The sequence below is a fragment of the Caloenas nicobarica genome, chromosome 2, assembly GCF_036013445.1.
Source record: "Caloenas nicobarica isolate bCalNic1 chromosome 2, bCalNic1.hap1, whole genome shotgun sequence".
Classification (NCBI taxonomy): domain Eukaryota; kingdom Metazoa; phylum Chordata; class Aves; order Columbiformes; family Columbidae; genus Caloenas; species Caloenas nicobarica.
The window spans coordinates 114813632-114828679 of record NC_088246.1 but is presented as its reverse complement, the minus strand read 5'-3'; the positions used below and the strand labels follow the sequence as shown (position 1 = coordinate 114828679).

General features: G+C 40.2%; 1 protein-coding gene across 1 annotated transcript; it reads left to right on the top strand.

Annotated features, from left to right (window-relative positions):
• The first annotated feature begins 2761 nt into the window (after positions 1-2761).
• On the top strand, positions 2762-11666 carry TYMS (thymidylate synthetase). Its single transcript, XM_065629319.1, has 7 exons — positions 2762-2963; positions 4039-4112; positions 5382-5556; positions 7394-7495; positions 8660-8835; positions 10234-10305; positions 11181-11666. Exons 1-7 carry the CDS (start codon positions 2792-2794, stop codon positions 11316-11318), a joined length of 909 nt encoding a protein of 302 aa, XP_065485391.1. The 5' UTR covers positions 2762-2791; the 3' UTR covers positions 11319-11666.
• The last annotated feature ends 3382 nt before the right edge of the window (positions 11667-15048 follow it).

The window sequence follows — 15048 nt, the reverse complement described above, 5'->3', positions numbered from 1 at the left end:
TATGTATATTATACTTAAAATACAAACATTTTAAATATTTATAAACATATAAAATACTCAACACAGTTTCTCTACAGTTTTTCTTCAAAATTATCTGTAATTTATATGCAGTTATTGACAAAATATAGTCTTTCAGATTATGCAAGACTAATCTTCAAAGCCAAATGATAACAATGTTAATTTCCTTAGTCTGATTAGGATTTTAAGCCTGAATCTTAGTCTCATTTTCCTGTGCAATGTACATTGTGTAGCCATTTCATACCTGAGGAAAGTGGCATTAATTTCCAAATCGCAATCCCATTTTATGTTCAGTTTGCACAACAGATTGAGGGTATATGACAGTGTGACAAAAGCAAAGAGCTAAAACTCTACGAGAAAAGGGAAATATCTGTAAGAAGGGGAAAAGAGAAAAAAAAAACCATTTCTGTCTTTTTAATGTCATGTATGTTTCCTTGGCAGGGCACCAATACATTCTCCATTTACTTATTTTTCTAACATCTTTTTCTCAATCCAAACCCAAAATGTTTAATCACTTTTTTTTTCTCCTAGGAAAGAAGATGTGTGAAAACTTTCTTCCTGAAATCCAGCATATACTCCTTAGGTGAAATATCCCTAAACTCAACGTACAGCTAACTGTTAAATTACTATGGTTAAAATAGTTGCATATAATAAATACTCGCTTAGTAAACAGTTGCTTAGAAAATACTGTGACATACGACCTAGCAACCGCACACTGTAGAAATCTTTTAACTCAAAACCAAATTCAAATCCATTTTAATATTCATTTATTTAAATAAAATGTTATTTATGTTGTAAATTAGGTAATCTTTGGCAACCAGCTATGGCCCTGGTTATGCAAAGATTTAAGGAAATAATCAGCTGTAAGCATACAAATAATTTCCATTTGCATACTTAAATTCAAGCACATTCTTAAGCCTTTTCAAGATTGGTCCCTACAGATGTTGCACATTCAGCTAAGTCTGAATCAAGCAGATTTCCATATGTATGTAGCATATTATTTTCCAATGAAAATGTTCCATTTCTTCTTCCAGTTGCTTTTGATGTTTATCATGTACATTAAATGTCTTTTCTGAATATGCAGTAATGAGTAAGTCTTCTGCCTTTGGCATTTCTTACTTGTAGTTTGCCTCTGGAGTCATAATTAACAGGGAATTCTTTATCAGAAAAGATGTTTGTTTTTTCCTAAATTATACACATTAGCTTTCAATGGTATTTGCAAATTATAATAATGGTTAAGAACTGATGTATCTCTCAGTTAGAAGCAGAGCTCTAGGTGATTCAGTTTCATTTGCTATCCCTGGCATTTCTAAGCATTTTTTTGCACACAGCTATATTCACCATTTCCAACTGTATCTGCTAAACAAATTGTATTAATTTCAAAGTGTACAAAAATATCTATATTAGAGCACGGAAAAATAACTATACCCTAATTATACCATACCTTTACTTCTATACATGCAAAGTATACAAAACTACACAGGTAAGAGGCCATTTCATTGTTTTAATTAGTGGGAAATATAAGTATTCCTGGCTTCTGTAAGGAGAGGCAGCATTTTGTAGTCAGAAACTTGGGCTTTATCTGAGTGATAAGTGACTCTTACAAAACACCTGCCTTCTAAGATACACTAACAAGTAAATATTCAGAGAAAAGTCAGTTTGTTTTGACCAACATAGAGAGTACACCTAGAAAATTTCCAGAGGACACCACGTTGGGAGCAGTTGTAATCAGCGCAGAAGACACAGGTCAGGATGCAAAATGACATAGAAATATGAGAGACAGGAGCTGATGTCAACAAGATGAAACTCTTGAGAGCAGCCCTGCAGAGAAGGACTTGAGGGTACTGGTGGATGGAAGCTTGGACATGAGCCGGCAATGTGCACTTGCAGCCCAGAAAGCAAATTGTATCCTGGGCAGCATCAGAAGCAGCATGGCCAGCAGGTTGAGGGAGGTGATTCTGCCTCTCTGCTCTGCTCTGGTGAGACCCCACCTGGAGTCCTGTGCCCAGCTCTGGAGCCCTCAGTACAGGAAAGACATGGACCTGTTGGAGAGGGGCCAGAGGGGGCCACAGAAATGATCAGAGGGCTGGAACACTTTTCTTATGAGGACAGGCTGAAAGAGTTGGGGCTGTTCAGCCTGGAGAGCAGAAGGCTCCGGGGAGACCTTACTGCAGCATTTCAGTACTTAACACGGTGGGTGTCACGAGGATGGAGCCAGGCTCTTCTCGGTGACAACCAACAGTAAGACAAGGGGTAATGGGTTCAAGCTGGAACACAAGAGGTTCCACTTAAATTTGAGAAGAAACTTCTTCTCAGTGAGGGTGCCGGAACACTGGAACAGGCTGCCCAGGGAGGTTGTGGATTCTCCTTCTCTGGAGACGTTCAGAACCCGTCTGGACACCTTCCTGTGTAACCTCATCTGGGTGTTCCTGCCCTGGCAGGGGGATTGGACTAGATGATCTTTTGAGGTCCCTTCCAATCCCTAACATTCTGTGATTCTGTGATTCTGTGAAAAGGGGCCTGTAAGAAAGATGGGGACAGACTTTTTAGCAGGGCCTGTTGTGACAGGACAAGGGGTAACGACTTTAAACTCGACGGGAAGGGCAAGAGGCGGGGTGTTGCCCCGCTCTGCCCGCCCCTCGGCGCCGCTCGGCGGGAAAGCGCGCGGTTTGGCGGGCTCGGGGGGGAGGCGGCCGGCGGGAGGGAGAGCAGCCGGGCAGCCGCAGCCCGCGCCGCCCCGCAGGGAGCCTCTCCGGGCGCTTTCTCGCCCACCATGCCTGCCGAGGGGGAGCCGCCGAGCGCGGCGGCCGCCGAGCCGGAGCCCGGCGAGCCGCAGTACCTGCGGCAGGTCCGGCACATCCTTCAGCACGGCCACCGGAAGGAGGATCGCACCGGCACCGGCACCATCTCCGTCTTCGGCATGCAGGCGCGGTACAGCCTGAGAGGTCGGTGCCCCGCGGCCCCGGCCCCCCACCCCTGCCCGCCGCGGCCCCAGCCGTGCCCGCCCCGCTCCGGGTGGAGGGGCGCCATCTCCTTCCCCGGGGCAGCCCCGCGGCCGCCCGCTGACAGCGAGGCCTCCCGCCGCTCAGGGCCGCGGCTCGGCCCCGCTGCGGGGCCTGCCGAGGCGTTTGGGGCCGTCCCGTCTGCTCCCCCTCCCTGCCCTCCCGCCAGCAACCCGGACTTCTCCTCTCCCTCGGCCCAGCAGCCAGGCCTGGCTCGGCCCCGTGGCCGTCACCGCGTGAAAAGCCGGATAAGATTTTGAGACAGCCTGTCCTGGTCCTTCCTACCTTTCAAGCATAGTGGGAAGGGTGGTTTGTGAGGCAGATTTGCCAATCGTTTTATCTTAAGCCTCCACTCTCTGTTGCGTACATCCACAGGCTGCGCCACAGAGTCCTTACAGTGGAGTTTGTCCAGGCCCCCGTGGATAATTCATCTTCCCCCTCTGTCCAGGAAAATAAAAGTTGGGTTCCTGTCTTCCTTGGTCTGAATATGAGAATTGCACATCCCCTACCAACGAGGGAGCTGGGGCTGTTCAGCCTGGAGAAAAGGAGGCTGAGGGGAGACCTGATCGTTGTCTACAACCACCTGAAAGGAGGGTGTAGCATGGAGGGGGTTGGTCTCTTCTGCCAAGTAACAACTGACAGGACAAGAGGAGATGGCCTCAAGTTGCACCAGGAGAGGTTTAGATTGGATATTAGGAAAAACTTCACAGAAAGGGTTGTCAAGCATTGGAACAGGCTGCCCAGGGAAGTGGTGGAGTCACCATCCCTGGAGGTGTTTAAAAGGTGTTTAGACGAGGTTCTTAGGGACATGGTTTAGTGCTAGAGTTAGGTTATGGTTGGACTCGATGATCCTGAGGGTCTGTTCCAATCAAAATGATTCTGTGATTCTAACTTCGTACTTCATATGGAAACGTCTGAATGTCAGATGGTGGCATTACCCTCTGGGTGGAGAAAAACCTAAGCTGGGTCATCCTGAGGAATCGCTGGTCACCTCTGACACTCTGAAACTCTTTTTCAGATCAGTTTCCACTGCTAACGACCAAGAGGGTATTCTGGAAAGGAGTGCTGGAGGAGCTGCTCTGGTTCATCAAGGTTCAGTATTTGAATGTCTCCATGGGTGGTGTGCCTGAGAGTGAGGTTATCAATAGAACTAACTAGTGTGGAGTGTCTTAAGGAATTTGAGGTAACTGCAGATGCTTCTGCTGGTATGACAGAGGAAGTGCAATCAGCTAGTATTTTGACTACACGTGGAAGGCCAGTATCTTCAAGACATTCTGTGCGTTTTTGTGGAGACTGTTGCATTGTTACCAATCAGAAGGGGTTTTCTTCAGTTTCTTTTTAAGGGAAATAGTCTGAAATAGCGAGAGCTTTCGCTGATTTGACTATACCCCACAGTTATAAAGTCTAGTAGAGTCTCTCTTTATTAGTGTTTGAATAAGAAATAATAATATGAAGTAGATTGTGGGCAATTTAATGATCTGCTTTTCAATGTTGTGATAGCTTGATTTGAACAGAAACAAGCAATGCAGAACCACAGGTGAAGACAGACTGATGTAAACACTAGGCTTTTTAGTAGCAAAAACCTGAGATCTAGTAGAGCTAATAGCTGTAGTTAGAGAATTAAAATTCAACTGTAGATAATACATTACAATGTAAGTGTTGTTTTGTATGTTGTGACATTGTGCAGTTATGGGAAAGTCTACTTAACCATTTGCTAGATAGCAGGACTCAAATACACATTCATTTTAAAAACCATTTGCTAGATAGCAGGACTCAAATACACATTCATTTTTAAAAGTGTCTTTTTTTAAAATATAAAAGACCAACACTCCCCAAACCAGAACACTTTCTATGTTGGATTTTTGAGTGGGCTGATTTAGACATGTTGCAGAACTCAGTGAGATTTCTCTGGGTCATTTTGTCATATTTGTCATTTTATCAAAAGGATTTTTAAGACCTTAAGCTCATTTTAGGTGGCTTGAGAAAGACAATGCCTAGGCTGTACATTTTTTGTTTGTCTACTTTCATCTGTCTGTAGAGTAAAATCTTGTTCTCTGCAAATGTGTGTATGAAATGGTAGACCACAATTGACCTTGAGACTGTACCGTTTGTGCATTCACAAAGTTATCAGAATCCCAGATTAAATAACAGCAGCATGGCACTTCAAACTTCATCCTAGTAAGTTGCGCATAAGTTTTATTCTGTCTGTGTGTGAGAATGTCATCCAGTACATTAATCAGACTGTTCATGCTTTGTAAGTGGAGAAATACTGTAGACTAGCAAAGCTTAATACAGCTGTTTCATATCATGTCGTCTGTGTTGGGATTAGGATGTAGACTTCTTACTGTCTGTGTTGTGTAGGGTTCTACAAATGCCAAAGAGCTCTCTGAAAAAGGAGTGAAGATTTGGGATGCTAATGGATCACGTGAGTTCCTGGATAAGCAGGGTTTCAGCACCAGAGAGGAGGGGGATTTGGGACCAGTTTATGGTTTCCAGTGGAGGCACTTTGGAGCAGAATACAAAGATATGCACACAGGTAATCACATACAAATACAGTCTTGATTGTTTAGTGAGATAACTATGATACCTCACTTCCAGAACACCAATGCAGCATCCTAATTTCCATGATACAGTTGTGCTGGCAAGAACTGATGTATGTGCACTGCATTCACTGGAGTCTGTGGAAAATATTTTTTCCATTCTGCAGCTGGAGCAAAGTAGGATGTATCCATAGCTGATGATGCTGTTGACAGAATAGCTGTAACAAGTTACAATGTCATGCAGTACCTGTTGATATTATTTTCAGTGGAAGTGGTTCATTAAACTTACTCTGAAGTGTCTTGATGGCTCTCTTCTAAGTCACTGAAGGAGGGGATGTATAAAACATTTAGAGGACTGCCATGAAAAAAAAAAAAAGAGTCGTAAAAGATTGCCCCTGTCTGGTTGGTGTGATTTTTGTCTCAAAATAACAACATGGTTAATGGTGTTTTTTCCTCTTGTGTTTTTTTTGTCAATACAGTCTCAAAGTTCACACTAGTTACAGGTATTAGACTTAGCATTGGCAAGCTGACCGCTGACAGAATACAGTTTTATGATAACACAAATGGTGCAAATTGTGAACTGTCATGTCTAAAAACTTACTAAAATGTTTCAGTGTTTCTGAACTTAAAAGGTATGGGGCATAACATAGCTTGGAAAAAATGAACAGGATAAATTCCCATAGGTTTCATTACGAAAAGATTTCCTTAAAATGTATTACTAATGGATAGGTAATTAGCTTCAGGAACTAACATAACCATTTGAAAAGGTTTCTGGCACAGTATTGCTGGCAGAAGAATTCCCTGAGATGCTAGTTATATATTACTACCTTTTTTTTTGAAAGCTTGGGTCTCCCTGTAATCAATTCGGTGTTGCTTTGCAATAAGAGTTACTAGAAAAAATTAGTTACCAGCCGTGCTGATTCACTGGCATTATTCAGAACAATGAGTAACTCTGCTATTCTGGAATCCATTCTAATGTTCGGTTAATTCCAGAAAATTTCTTATATAACTGGTATTGAGCCTAAAAAGCAGCCTGCGAGCGTCATTGGGTGAAGTGTAATATCCTGTGCTAAATATATGCGATTAAAGTTCTTTTCTGGCACTACATGCTATGGAAATTTAGTTTTCATACGTGACCTCGTGAGTGCTAGATCCGTCGAAAACTTTCTCCTTTTGAGCATGCAAAGAATTCTGGCACCCCATTTACTGGTGTGGGCATAATTTTTTTTTTTTTCTAATTAAGAAGGAGCACTGTACCATGCAAGTTTAACATGTGGAAAGGCATCTTAATCCAGAAATGCAATGAGCAAATCAGTTTAAATGCCACGAATGACTAGGTGGCAATATCTTGCCCATTCCAGTACCGCTTTTGTCCTGTTCAGGTAACAAGCCATCATGAAGGATAAAATAATACGCTCTAACTATTTTTTGTATTGCAACTTTTGTTTTCTGGGATGTAGTGCTTATGCAGACTTCTTTTTTGGTCTTTAAAAAAAGTCTAGTTGTTGAGGCTTGGAATAAAGTGTTCTAAGTAGGAGTGGTCTATTTCAGTGGGTGCTAAAGGTACTCAAAGCACAGAAAAGAGAAGGGGGGACATACAAAAATAACCATAATGAGAATTTCACAAGCCTTAGAACACCCTAAGGAAGAGCAAGAATAGCCTGCATTTAGAGGATGTCAACTGATAAATTTAATAACTTTCAGAGTTACAGTAAAATCTTGGGAGGTTGTCATTTGGCTATAACTTTTCAGTGGGATGTGGGCTGGGCTTTAAAAAAAAATATCATGACTTGAATCTATCTGGCTTAGATCTTATTTGGTATCTTTCTTCAGATTACTCCAACCAAGGAGTTGATCAGTTGCAAAAAGTGATTGAAACGATCAAAACCAATCCAGATGACAGAAGAATCATTATGTGTGCTTGGAATCCCAAAGGTATTGAACAGCAGACTTTAAGTGAATGCAGTTGCGCATTATCTTGCTGTATACTAAACTATGTTCTAATCCTGTGTCAACAGTCAGTTCCATTTGGTGTCCTTGCTTCCTCTTTATAAACTACCAGGAATACAGTAAAAACGGCCAGGGATTCTCAGCTTTGTTCTCTTTCTACTTAATTCTCATGTTCAGACCTCAAAAATTTTGAAGTATTACTTCTAAGTTTTTGTCTCCAGGTTAAAGTGAGGGTTGTACCTGGCTGCCAGTGTCTTTGACATATGGTCTCTGTTCAAAGACAGCGATTATTATTTTAAAAACATTAAAAAAACAAAACCAAGAAGGAGCATACTGAAGCAGTGTCTCTGGTTTTTAGCCATATAATAGATTGTAAACTTACCAAAATCTTAAAACTAGAGGACAAAAATATTATTTGTATTGTAATCATCTCCTAAAACATAAGTTGTCTAGATATCCATTCACTCTGTAGGGCTACTTCTAAATAAGAGCTAGTGCCATAGAATGTTTCACTTGAGCAACAGTAGATCTGTTCACAAAAAAATCGCCCAGCTTTTTTCACTTGTGTCTCTGAAAGGGGATGCCACAGGTTAAACATTCTCAGACACCAGGAGGTACCTCGTTAAAGTTTTCCTTACCAAGCTGTAAATGCACTATCTGCCCTTGTAAGTGTAGATAAGCACTCAAAAGATCATTTGTTTTCTGATTATTAGTTTTTTCTTGATCTTTAATATCTCAACAAGCAGTAAAGGCGCATTGCAATGGGAAGTAAGATGAAGCGGTTAGAAGCTGCTTCAGGGTAATGCTTAATTTTACTCTTAATATCTTCCTCTAGGGAAATCAGCTCTCTCACTGAGGTAAAACTAAACTGCTGTGCAGCATTATGGCATAAATCTGTTCCATGGAATATCTGTTCATGACTTCTCTGGTCATACAGCCCAGGAGACAGCTTGTCATGACCCAGACTTAATTGCTTAGGCAGCAGGTGCTTTTAAATGAGAAAAAGGCAACAGAATGATAGTGCAGTTGAATTTTTGCTCTCTACTGTATCTCGTTAAATGCTTGTTCAGGTTTTGCATCTTCTACATTTGTAACACACTAATACTGTTACGATTTTTTTCCCGCCTCCTTCCTGTACTACAATTCTAGATATTTCTCTGATGGCTTTGCCTCCATGCCATGCCCTTTGCCAGTTCTACGTTGTGAATGGTGAATTGTCTTGCCAACTCTATCAGAGGTCGGGAGATATGGGACTCGGAGTGCCTTTCAATATTGCCAGCTATTCACTGCTCACATACATGATTGCCCATGTCACAGGGCTAAAGGTAGGCTATTTCATCGTTTTACTTAATCTTATCTGAGGAGTGAGGGACTCAAAGATGAGACTCTTCATGTCATATCCAAGAAAAACTGGAATGAACATACTGTTCAAAGTCTTGCTGAAATATGTATAAGGGCCTCATGAATTTAATGTGAATTGCTTCTGGTCTGTATCAGTAGTCAAGATCAGCACTGTAAGAATTCTTAGATTCAGGTCAAACAGACAGAAGATGCTCCAAGTCTTCGTAACTGAACATGTCAAAACAGACCTGTTCCACTAGTCTGCTTAGAAATGTGAACTGAGGACTTCTCCTTATGGGGTAGTAACATACAAGTGATTAAATTCTGTAGCATGTGTTTTTGATTGGAAGCCAACAGTAGCTCAGTGGTTGCTGTCAAGGTTTGGGTATTCTGCCCACCTAACTTCCAGCTATAATTTCAGTTAGGCATTTTTTTTCATTTCCTGATTATGTAGACTGGTGGTATGTGCTCAAATAGCTACTATCCTGACTCTAGAGCTACAATTTGTAATTTGGCGGAGTAATTTAAATGCATCACAACCTTGTACAGGTGAAACCCCCTTTCATGTAAAAAATTATACTACCATGTAAAAAATTATACTACCAAGGCCATTTGGACCTGATCCTCCTGCTACCAGCAACATGAAGAGGAACTTAAACTGGAGAAGTACGGAAGAATCAAACTTCATAGCAGTTGCAGATGTACTTAAGAAATTAGGCCAAAGTACTTGAAAAAAGGGAAGTTTAACATTATGTCCATAAAGCAGCTGTTGTTTCTTAGCCACTTCCTCTCACAACTTTGGTGGTTTTTATTATGATATATCCGAGGGCTGATCTGCGTTGGTCAGAGACCAGCAAAATAGCTGATAAACCTAAGTTAAATTAGATTGCTCAGGTGCTGCTAAGTCACAAAACTAGCACGCTTGCAAAATCCATCTGGATGCTCGATAAGTAGGTTTGGGTTTAGCCTGTGACTGACACCTCTGCTGCCACAAACCACGTTTGGTAGCGGCTAAGGCAACTAGTTTGAAACCAACTTGGGTGAGTCCTGCTTACTAGAAATGGAGTGGAAAAGCTGGATGTCACTGCCTCATTTTGGTGAGAAGATCACTAGTGCTCCATTCATTTACCAGAGCTATTATCCTAGCAGGATTTTAAAGATACATTTTTTGGTGAGCTATGTTTTTCATTAATTATTCTTTAGTCTGGGAAGATAGTATCCTTTGAAGCTTGTAAGGATGCCTTGGTAATCCAATCCAGTACAGAAGCTGCAATTCCACACTAGATATAAGATGCTAAGAATCAATACTCCAAGCATTATAATTTTTTGTTTTCTTGAAACGTGACTATTTGAAAACCACTTGTATCCTCTTTTCTCTTCAGCCTGGAGAGTTCATACACACATTAGGAGATGCTCACATATACCTGAATCATGTGGAACCTCTGAAAGTTCAAGTACGTACTTGTTCTGTATTCTTGTATCCTTTCATCTTCCACGATGCTTATCCAATACAAAATTATCTTGGTATTATAAATATAATTTTGCAAATACTAATTTGTGTGGATTCTCATTTCTACCTGAATAATTGTAGTACCTTAACCTCTGTTCAACTGAGGTGGCAAACAGAAACACAATACAAACGTGACTGAAATGTACCTCAGTGTACCGTTCTAGAACCAAGTTAGAGATCCAGAATCTTTGCCCTTACTTTTGACTTCATCATTCCAAAACCTTAGAAAACCATCCCAGCTAATACAGATAAACACAAAATGTCTTTGTAGTATACCAGAAAAGGATAAATTATCCATTCACAGAGTTAATTGGTATTACTATTTGGCCGAATAAGGCTCTGTTTTCTTCAGAAAGTAATTTGTTGCAGTAGGAGCAAATCAGAATTTTATTTCGTTAGACTTAGCTCAGACTGAATATCCTCACCATTTGTATGGTGTAAAGCCATCCAGAGAACTAGTTATTGGTTCAGACCCAAATGTTCCTGTGAGAAACTGCAGCATATTTGATGCACCTCTGGGTCAGAATTTCCAATTTAGTTTCCCCTGCAAGGAGTCTAATTTGTAACAATGAGAATTGCTCTGCAAATTGAAAATGCTTGCAGTGCATTTGGATGATCAGGGAACCCACTTAAAAATTATGCTGCTGCTCCCTACACTAATGCTATTATAATTTTCTTTTTTTTTGAGTGTAACTCTTCTTGAGGAGGAGGGAAAATCAACATAGTGTAATCGGAATTGAGATTAATAAAATCTGATTTATAACACAAAATCTCTGTGTTAAGTATTAGCTTTATACAATAAACTTGCTTCTTTTTCAGCTTCAGAGGGAGCCAAGACCTTTCCCCAAACTCAGAATTCTTCGTAAGGTTGAAGACATCAGTGACTTTAAGGCAGAAGACTTTCAGATTGAAGATTATAATCCTCATCCACCTATTAAAATGGAGATGGCTGTTTAATGCTATAAAACATCTTTCATTAATGTGGAAATGTACCTAAGCTACTTAGCTTTCTCTGTACTTAAAGTTACACATTTTTTATATATTTTGAAAGATATATACTCTATTATTGAAAAAGAAATGGATACTAATAGACCAGTACTGCATTCAATACTGAACTGTAGTCATACAGAACAGATGATTATCTATTCCTGCTGTACTATGCAGATGCTAACCCAGTTTTAAGTCGTGAGATAGTTTTCTACACGTTTCACTTACCAGTGGCTGCTTCTGTTACCATTCAGTTACTATGTGGGAGTTGCACTTGCTTACATGCTCTATTTAGTACTGAAAATAAGAACTTCTATGTATGACAGAGGATTCCTTCAAGGTTGTAGAAGTCTTTAAGTATGTTCTAAAGAGTATATGTTTAATAAAGCTTTTTTAAAAAAAATATTTTGCAAGGTATCATGCGTATCTAATTTTAGTATGGTTATTTAAAGGTAGTAGTAAATCAGAGCTGGAAAGCAAAGGTGAATTCTGTTTTAGTTTAGGATCTTGGAGGGTGAGATCTAGCAAGGAAAAACAAATTCAAACTTCCCATGGTCTTCATAGATGAAGCAGCAAGAAGACAAAAGATCTCGATAGAGCCTTGTCTGAAATGGAATTGCTCCACAACATCTCTGTATTGGCATTTTTAAAATTCCCTACACGAATGATGAATTTGATATAAATCAAACAGAGCTGTAGTTAAAAAGAGGTTACTGGATCGTATGAGTAATAATCTGTTGGTCGTCATCTAAAACCAGATCCCACAAACATACAGATTGATTTTGCAGCCTGGAGCAGCAAAAGTTAGAGGTTGTAGTATTTGTAGGATTGGAGCTTATTCATTAATCTTAGTTGAATTCAGCTTTCATCTCATCCTTGCAACTTCTGCAGTAACTTCATTCCTTATAAAATTCCTCTTAAGGAATTAAATTATGAATAGATCTACAGTTAATATTCAGACATAGCATATGCAATACATATTTGAACACATGGAGAAATGCAGTAAACTGGTAAATATTTTAAAATTATACAATTTGAGAGAATTCTAAGAATTTAAAGAACAGTGTGCTTTGATTCCGTTCATTCAGGGGCCTGTGTAAGAAGACTGTTGCATCTTTCTTAAACCAAACTGATCGTAACTTTCAAAAGCATGTTTTACCTCAAAATTATTTGCAAATCTTGTAATACTGATCTTTATTATAGTGCTCACTGATCTTCAGACTAAGCTTTTTGTAGTGCAATGTCATGTGCCCCCAAAATAAGTTGTTGTACTCTTTTCCTGACATTTAGTCCAACACAACAAAATCGCAGAAGAATGTCGTTACCTTTCGTAAGAACATCAAATGTGAATGGGCCACTGCTTATTAGAAAGGTTCTTAGAATCCACCCTAGTCCATCTTTCTTGAACAGAGATGATCAGACTGTACGTGCTGTTTCAGCTGAGAACATGTGAGAAACCTGATATATGGAAGGATCAAACCTGTCTCTGAGGCTGTGTTAAATGGGGACTCAGTAGCCAACCTGCAGTTAAACACACTTGGGTCTTCTTTCAAATCACTGAACTCACAGCTAGCAGCAGTGTTCTTGTTACTAGACCTGAAAGCCATGTCACATACTCCTAATAAATTTAATCTCAGCTCAGTCTTATACTTTAAAATCACCTAATTCAGATATTTCAGGTGTCACCTGCATTAATGATACCTCCCAGCTGTAGGTTGTCAGCAGCTTCTTACTGCACGCATACTTCTATAAGCTAAAAGTTCTTGAGTGTATTTACAGTCCTCTAATGCACAAGAAAACAATTTAGGTTGCAAATTCACGTAACAGTTCTGCCTACACTTAGTAAGTTAAGTTCCTTCTGCTGGAAACCACTTCGTGTAGCATGTCAGATGAGGTGGAATCTGGAGGACATTTTAGCAAGTGTCACCAGAGAGGATGTGAAACAAAACGTTGGCCTGGGGGCCTGACTAGGGGGAATTAGCAGGCTCTGAAGTTAACCAGTACAGGAAAACCCAGCCAAGAGAAAAATTTAGAATGGGAATAATTTACTTCCTTTCATAAATTAAAGAGTTAGTACCATCCTAAGAAAGATTTTTAATCCTTTATGAAACATCACAAATGGTCTATTCTCACATAAATTGGGGCATACACAGCATGCTTTGACAGACCAATACATACAATTCTAGAAGAGCTACTGCTTTTCAGTGTAGGAATTAACTACAATGTCATTGTTCCCCGTTATCAGCACGTTTTACTACAAATGGCAGTTGTTGAAATGAAGCTTGTACCTTGAAGCCCAAGAAGGTTTATGCTGCTCAAACGATCAGAAAGCAGTAAAAAGCAGACTTAAATGTGAATAAAAGTGAAAATACTCATATTGTACATTGATAGGTATGAGACTTCTATGATTCCAAGCAAAAAATATGAATATTCAAAGAATTGGAATATATAGACTTAAACAGGAGCCACTCAAGGAATTTGCAGGATATGAAGCCTGTTTGCTGCAAAGATGACTAGTATGCCTGCAGGCTGTATTCGGAGCAGGATTTTACACAAAATGTGGGACGTCATTAGATCCTTTTGGAAAGCTGTGAGAGGAACCCATAGGCCTACGGAGAGATGGGGGCATTCCTGGGCTGATTTCTGATGAATAAGCTGTCCCAGCAGCTCCCTGTGCCTCGCACTTCCCAGCTGATGACTTAAAGAGCTGTATAGGTGGCATCAGAAGTCAGTTCCTTACCAGTTCTGAGTTCTTGCCATTTGCCCTGCGACTGCTACGCTCATTCTGCCTCACAGTTTGGCCTTGCAGAGTTTCCTCTCTTCCATCATTCCTCCTCTGGATGAATCCTTTTATCATTTCCCCACTTTCCAGGGGCAATTCAACCAACTTGGAGTTAGCAAAGAAATTTTTTACCACTTTGCTCAAAAACCAACTGCCTCTCTGTTCTGCCTTCCTAGACAAGCTTTTGTAACCCACGTTATTTCTGACATGTTATGATACATTGCAAAATTTGCCTTACTGCAATACCAGCAAGAATATTACTTATGTAGTCATGATAGATGAGGGGTCAGAAGAGAAGGAACTGTTTCTAAATTTTGAGACAAACACCCGATCAGCCATCAAAATCAATAGTCTGTTAATTAGTCTGACTCGGTGCGTTTGCCACTGTAGTGACAGGGATCTGGGAAGTGTCTGAAGATGAAACATAGCTCAGGCTTCAAGTACCTTAATTAAAACCACAAATTTTTTTAATTTTTACCTGCTTGAAGTTTATTTTAATCCAACTTCTAACTTCCCTTTGTAGCCCACAGGTAGGTGGGCTTGTAGGGTAACAAGACAAATGCATGCTGGGACCACCATGTAGCAACATCTTTTATAAGAAAAAAAAAGAACAATCACCTTAATCAATTGCTAGTGGAGTGTTTTGTAGAACTAACCTGTTTCCAAGCCTTTCAGGTACTGGGATATAATAAAATATTATCAAGTGCTGGACTAATTAACAGAGACAACCAAGTCCATACTAGAGAAAGACAGTGCCCAATAGCAAGATATCCAAAGCCATTTGGTGCAGCCCTACAGCATGACACAAACCAAATAAAATTACAGCAGTGCATGCAAGCTTATGCTTGGAAATCACAAGCATGACAGCTGAAGACACTAATCAGACTAGCATGGAAGGTGAGGAGAGAAAGATTTTCT